The sequence below is a fragment of the Habropoda laboriosa genome, unplaced genomic scaffold, assembly GCF_001263275.1.
Source record: "Habropoda laboriosa isolate 0110345459 unplaced genomic scaffold, ASM126327v1 scaffold17, whole genome shotgun sequence".
Classification (NCBI taxonomy): domain Eukaryota; kingdom Metazoa; phylum Arthropoda; class Insecta; order Hymenoptera; family Apidae; genus Habropoda; species Habropoda laboriosa.
This window is the reverse complement of record NW_017100125.1, coordinates 289600-296860: the sequence shown is the minus strand read 5'-3', so window position 1 is coordinate 296860 and position 7261 is coordinate 289600. Positions and strand designations below refer to the sequence as shown.

The following is a 7261-nucleotide window of genomic DNA, read 5'->3' as shown; positions in this document are numbered from 1 at the left end:
TAAGAATTTCCATTCTACACGCTCGGTGCAAGTTTCCAGGAGGGAAAGTTGAATCCTCGACCGCGGCAGCCGCGGCCGCGCTCGCTCCTCGCTCCACGGCCGTCTGCTCAATAATTTACTCGACTGTATTTTTCAATATGTTCCCGCCCTAGTCTGCTCACATTGGAAAAATATACGTGTCTAAAATATGAATGAGCCGAGTTTGATACATACTTTCAATATAAAGCTGGCCGTTGAACTTTTCGCGATTGGACTCTGTGCCGAGGACGGATGAGTGTGCCCGTGTCCGTGGGTACTGAAGAATCCACCAGCTTTTGGTTTTATGTGGCGGTTATACATCTCCATGTGCACGATTTTCATAAACTCGATTTGCGCTGCCAATTTCTGAATCTCTTCCTACAGCATACCATGAACATCGTAATCAACGAAAGATTACAGTAACTTCTAATATTTGTATGACAACTTTTTCTACATTGTTGCACTTCAAATCGGTATAGTGGAAACCGAAAAAGAAAACTGTTCAGCTATGATATAGATTGATACGTTGAATTAAGATTCTTGGCTTACTAATAATAAAAGAGTACACAAAGAAAAAACTCTGATTAAAACAGCTTCTTTTCTAAGAATATGATAAGAAAAAGTATTTGAGGTATTTCTTATTATATTTCATGCAAATAAGTTATATTCTGGTAAACTTTATAGTTTCTCACTTTAATATGCAGATACTACAATATTTACTTATTAACCTATATCGTTGCATATTATTACATTATTCGTTCTCTTGTCTTGCACTTATTACCTTATTTCTTACAGATGACAAAAATGTATTTTCTACTTTTTTATATCGGCAATCATCCACAGTGAAGGGTTTGTGCCATAAAGTGCAACATAAAATTCGTGAGATACAAAATTTAATGGAAAAAAGAATGGAGAATCTATTAGGTATAAATATTTAATAAAAATTCTGTCAAATATGCGTCATTGTTTAAAAGATGTTAAACAGCAAGGTTATCCGATGAGATATTAAAAAGCCCAGTTTAATTTAATGTCGTTAAAAAATATCCATCTAATAGTTCTATTTTTCTAAATTACCTGAGTGTGTTTCTAACGTGAAAATAGGATATCGATTCATTTATAATTGATTGTACAAGAAAAAACTACAATTACAAAAGAATTGCTTATATTTCTGTCATCTGTAATATAAAGAAACTTTGCGAATATTGTAATAATTTACGTAGATACAAGTAACCAACATAAAACGCATTGTGCAATTCGAATACTGAAGTGAGTAACTGTATCTATATGAAAAGAAGTTAGTTACCGGCGTTAGTTTTTACGTAGAACCAGAAAATAGTATATATATTGACAACACAAACATTGGCATGAGTTGGTATTCACACATATTAAACTGATATAGGGTATACGGCAACAGTTAGTAGAAAATTTAAAGGGTGATTGTACAAATCAAAATAAGGCGAAAATCAAGAATAACAAAATTGCGTTTGAGGCTTCGTTTTTTAGCTATTAATATCTGAGCCATTCAGAAGCCAAAGTGATTATCTCCATTTTTTGATATTCTTTCAATTTTTGATGCTTAATTCTTCATAAATAAGATAAATTTAATAAATTTAATTTGATGGAGTTAGTCACTTTGGCTTCCGAGTGGCTCTTTTAAAAATCGGTTAAAATACCCTTGGTACCGGTCAAACCTCTCTGCACCAAAAACAGGTAGATCAGTAGGAGGCCCATCTTTTGGCCTGCTTGACCCTCAAATTTAGGGAGAAATGAAACAATTAGCGTGCTCAATACCTCTATTTACAATGACCAAATTGTATGATCACATCCACTTTACATCGAGAATAATACAAAATGTTATCGCAGATTTCCAAACTGCAAGAAAAAGGTTTGAAAGAAAAATGGAACTTCGTTTGCAAGAAAAAGGTGGTCATATTGAGCATCTGTTGTGATGAAAATGCCTACTACCTGTGTGAATTTTTTCTGTATACAATCGCGGACGGAACAATCACGGTGCATGTGCGGACATTTTTACGGGCCTCCGTGGTATGTGTGGGCTTTCCACGGATATTCATGACGTGTGTGGATTTTTGTTTGGACATTCGCAGACGGTGTATGCATTTATGAACTACTTATGTGGGGTGGCTCGTAGACTGGGAGAGAGATTATGGAAATTCCATAGATCAAGCTTTGATCTGCTCGTATGGATTTCTGCGAGGAAGCAGGTTTTATGTTTAATCCACAGTTTTTCTTATAAGGTATCGCAGGATCGTTTACGGTGCTGAATGTCACAGGCTTCTTCCCTACGACTTGTAGAAGGTAAGCTGCTGGCCACGTGTAGTTGGTTTTGAGGATTACTGTAACCCCCCCGTGTCATAATCTATATTCGCTGGTGTAAGGAGGTTTGCCGAACTCCAGGCATATTTTAGTCGATACTTAAATGTTAATAACTAAAAACTGAAGCTTTAAACGTAATTTTTATATTCCTAATTTCCGTCTGATTTTGGCTTATTTTGTAGAATGACTCCTTAAGTTTTTTATTAACTGCTGTCGAACACCCTATATGTTACCGCACCTTAAGCTCCTCGTTTTCTTGATGCAAATCCGTCGTTTCTTCTGACACTAATCCGATCCCATTTAACGAGAAACTGGCTGTAACACCACGGGCTCTAGCACGACTATCCCATTGATCTCCTTGACCTCGTAAAACGCGAGTCACCTGGAAGCACATAAGATTAGACATTCGTTATTCAATAAAATTATATTCAATGGTGCGTCAAGTTGTTTAGACGATCAATAGTTTACTATGCAGGGTGTTTCGCGTAAAACAGGCCAACGAAATGTCTTCTCTGTCTGTGGTAATACGAAATATATTTCGTGTGTAATTTAAATCGTTTCAAAGGGTGAATTAGATGGAAGAAAATTTTTTTTATAAATGTCATTTTCTTAAGATTGTTTTCAAGATGTCTTTTTACATATACAGGGTGTCTGTTTTATCTCAATAAAGCGAAATATCTTTTAAGGAAGTGATGACATTTAAAAAACTAACATGTAAAAATGTTACTATAATGGAGGACATGTGGAGGGGATACCCATAGAAGGAAGCTTTCAATAATTCAAAATTGAACATATTGGTAGGTACTTATTGTACTCGTTGAACTCGTTTTAATATACACTATCATATTATGTATAAAAAAAGTATAGTATTTCATTTAAAAAAATTAAACTGACTTTGAAATCTCCCCTATCATACCAGGTACAAAAAAAATATTTACACCACATAACACCTCCCTCCATGCCAAACAACTTTTGTTAAAACATTTTTTTCCTAACATCACTTCCTTAAAAGATATTTCGCTGTATTGAAATAAAACAGACACCCTGTATACACATAATTTTTTCTGATGTATGTTATAGATATTTATGAAAATTTTCTAATTGCAACGCCCACCTAGCTACTCGAGCACAAATTACTCCTCTTTCATTGTCTACTTAAACGCCTGACAGTCTACAATTATTTTGCACGGAATACCTATCAAATAAATTCTGAATTTTCTTAATACTTTCACTATTGCCAAAACCTCGAGCTCATAGATATACATTTCCTTTGCTTTCATTTTTTGCCATGTTTATCATCAAATAAATTTTTCTTCCATCTAATTCACCCTTTATGTTAATGCCCGTGGTTGTGGCGATGAAATTTCGAGCTTTGTTTGCACGATGTTGTGCCGTCTAGATACTGGTTCGAAAGACCAGACAAATGATTGGGACTTGTAAAAACTGATCTATGGTATCGCGTGATGTGAGCTGGTTGCTCCTTGGTTCTCCTTGTTCGTGGTGGTTGAACGACTACTCGACGACTCACTCTCCGACGTCGCGTCTCGGACGTCCGTGACAGGGATTTTCGTTGGGACACGCTGACTGGTTAATGGTTAACGATTGCATTTGCCAATCAGCGTGTCTAATATCGTCTTTACCGCCCTTCCAGTGCGCCCTTAGCGCGCTGTCACCTTGGAAGGGTGCACACAGTGGGCCATGCGAACTATAAACAGAAGACGACTAACGAAAAGTATACTGTCAGTCGCCGGTGACTGACATGGCGCTTAACGTGTTAACGATTGCATTTGCCAATCAGCGTGTCTAATATCGTCTTTACCGCCCTTCCAGTGCGCCCTTAGCGCGCTGTCACCTTGGAAGGGTGGGAGACGGTCGCGAGGGGTGGGCGGAAGGTCCAAAAAATCTGGAATTTCCTCCGGGTGACTAATCGGCAAGCGGACCGTTAGCGAAATTCGTGGTTTATGGTATGTTCGCAGGCTATTGAGCGCGAGGGACACAAATTACTAAAAATCTAGCAAAGCAATTCTAGCGACCCTCGCAGGATGTAATTAGACCCATGCAAGCAATAAACGAAAATCCTGAACTCAAAAATAACCGTTCCCGGTCGATCGTGCCATAAACCGTTTCTACAGAAAACCTAACACTTTGAAATGATTTAAATTACGTACAAAATATTTTTCGTATTATCACAGATAGTGATAATAACTGTTTTACGCGAAACACAACGTGGGTCATAAATTGTTGTACAAGTGGGACGAGGGAGATTTATCAAAATAAGTTTCCTAATTCAAAAAAATTACTTTGAAGATCAATCAAGTACGCGTGCACCTAACTGATGTCAGGTGTGACAGATTTCATCGTTTTATTTTGGTTTGTAAAATTACACTTTAAATTTTGGGATAAAGTGGCCGATTGACATGAAATTTGGTGGGAAGGGGCAGGACGGTGGGTGGACCCCAAATATAAAATGCTAGCTACAGCCAATCGTTGGTTTCCGAGATTGTAACAAAAAATTTTCCGTACTATACATTGAAAGTGTGTATACAGACGTGACTAACACATTGAATGCTGCCTATTCCATATATCTATTACCACTTTCTTTCGCTTGGTACGGCACTAACCTACCGTTGTGCGGCTGCCCACCCTAGCACGACGCATGAAAATTGCCTGTTTCAGGCGCAGATTTGAATTATTAATAACTGGAAAAGGAACCCTCAAACGCAATTTTTTTATTCTTTATTTTCGTCTGATTTTAGATTCTAGAATCATCCCTTAAAATTTCTCCCACGAGTAGGCGAGTAGAAACGAGTAGAAACAGAATGGCTGAAAGAATGATTGAATTACCTTGGGCGCAAATACAAGAAATACAGTTACAGAAGTGGACAGCTGCGTGCGTAAAAATCCCAACAAATACTTGATATCCGGTCCAGCATGAGGGAAAATGAAAAGACTGCAAAAAATTACAACACTTAGGTTTCAAGTTAGAACAGTGTTAGAAATGAATAATAGGTACGAAAGACCATACTGAATGGCGATCATGGTTATATTCACAGCTGCTATATTATAAATAGCGTAGCTTATTAAACGGGCCTCATTAAAAAGACTTTCTGCGTTACGAACGTTGTAACACACTTTAATGCCCCATGCAAGGAATAGAATTTCCCCTGAAAGGAAAAGTTCATTTATAATACGTCTATTGTAGTTTACTTATGTTTATGCACAGTACTAAACTTCATAACGTATCGTTCGACGTATCAAAATCCAAATTCATAACAATAAATTGTAGTTGATGTAAATATATTAAATTTGTATTAATTAAATATACAGTATGTTTAAAATTACCACGTTACGTGTCATTAGTTCTTTTAACACCAAGAAAGATCATCACATAACAACGAATCGGCATCGTTTGCAATATCTTTAATATCATCTCAAGATTTGGATATTGTTATTACCGATTGCTAAACTGTGATCCCACCAGTTGAACGAACATTGGTAGAATTTCAAACCATAATTATCGGCTATCACTTCGGCATACGGTGGTGCGCTGAGAGTCCACGTGCCAAGATAAATTAACATTACTAACAATATTGGGACCATCCACTGCAGCAGTTGCTTATCCGTAAGTTTCACCTTGTGCGCGCTTTTCACACGGTATGTGAGAGAAACTCTGTAAAAAAGATACAAATTCAAATTTTAGTTTCGAGCCACGTATCATTTTCTGCTTAGTGGCTAATACTAAGTGCATTTGCTTCGGTCATTGGATACATTTGTGTAAGTTCATACACGAAAGAAACAAGCATCCATAAAGATGCACAGAAATAATCAGTAAACAGTTTTCTTCGAGTTTTCGTAGACCACTGACGTGTCTTATTGTGTCGTGGATCACTTATTATTTCCGGTATTTAGAATACACGGCACCAACTGTTCACGTACCAAACTATACCAAACAAAATGTTTTTACCTTGTTACACAAAAGTAGCAAAGTGTAAACGTTTTCTAAAAAGGGTCCGTTAGAAAAGCCATTACAATTTACTCGAAAAATTGGCATTTGTATTAAAGATTATATGACCTCATTTGGTCAATTCAATAACCCAACGAGCAATAAATTCATCTCTCGTATATCGAACAGGACTAGTTTTTTTAAGTAGCAAAGAAGTAGCCAATCAACTAACAAACAAACATAAATAAATAACAAGTAATGCCTTTACTTTAACGCTAGAACTACCAGCCGAGTCAAAATGACCCAGTGACTTTCCAAAAGTGAATTTTTATGTAAGTAAACCGTGATTGGAAAATTCGATTCATATCGATACAAATGGAAGCATGCATGTAGAAAATAAATTCGGAAAGTTACAAACGATGAGACTTGCCAGTATTGAACATTCACGTTTTTTCGAAAGATGCTAATGGAACATTTCGACCCAGTCGGTAGTTCTAGTGTTAAACAGACTACTAACCACACAAAATAAAAGAATTTGCATCATCAAATGTTTAACCCATTGTACCGTATTTACTGTTTTTAAAGAAATTCGAAGTGTTTTTTTTATTATCTACATGAACTTTACAATCGATCCAAAGGGACATTTGGTAAATTCTTGTACCATTTAGGAATACATAACACATACGTATATGACATCCTCATCCGGGTGCCATCTTTAAATAGTTATTTCCTGTTTGTTTGTGCTTTAGTTTACGAGATATTCGCAAAAAACTTTAGTTAAACTTGGGTTACGAGTGTACTTCAGTCTGGCCGTTAGGCGACCGCATTCCTATATAGCCCAACCTAAACCTAACTCAATAATAATAGTCATTTTTAATAGCAATAAAAGAGAAAAATTCGACAATCGGCAACGCTAGCATAAAATAAGAACCAACGATTGATTTGATCTAGGACATAGCTCGTGCT

General features: G+C 36.6%; 1 protein-coding gene across 1 annotated transcript in view; it reads right to left on the bottom strand.

Moving 5' to 3' along the window:
- The window catches only part of LOC108571050 (probable G-protein coupled receptor CG31760), a 136555-nt gene that overhangs the window by 9563 nt on the left and 119731 nt on the right, over positions 1–7261 (bottom strand). The window contains exons 12-17 of the mRNA XM_017933401.1: positions 5808–6022; positions 5378–5516; positions 5197–5302; positions 2591–2734; positions 214–396; positions 3–106 (exon numbers count right to left, since the gene is read on the bottom strand). Coding sequence (XP_017788890.1) covers positions 3–106; positions 214–396; positions 2591–2734; positions 5197–5302; positions 5378–5516; positions 5808–6022 — 891 coding nt within the window. The remainder of the gene's footprint in view (positions 1–2; positions 107–213; positions 397–2590; positions 2735–5196; positions 5303–5377; positions 5517–5807; positions 6023–7261) is intronic.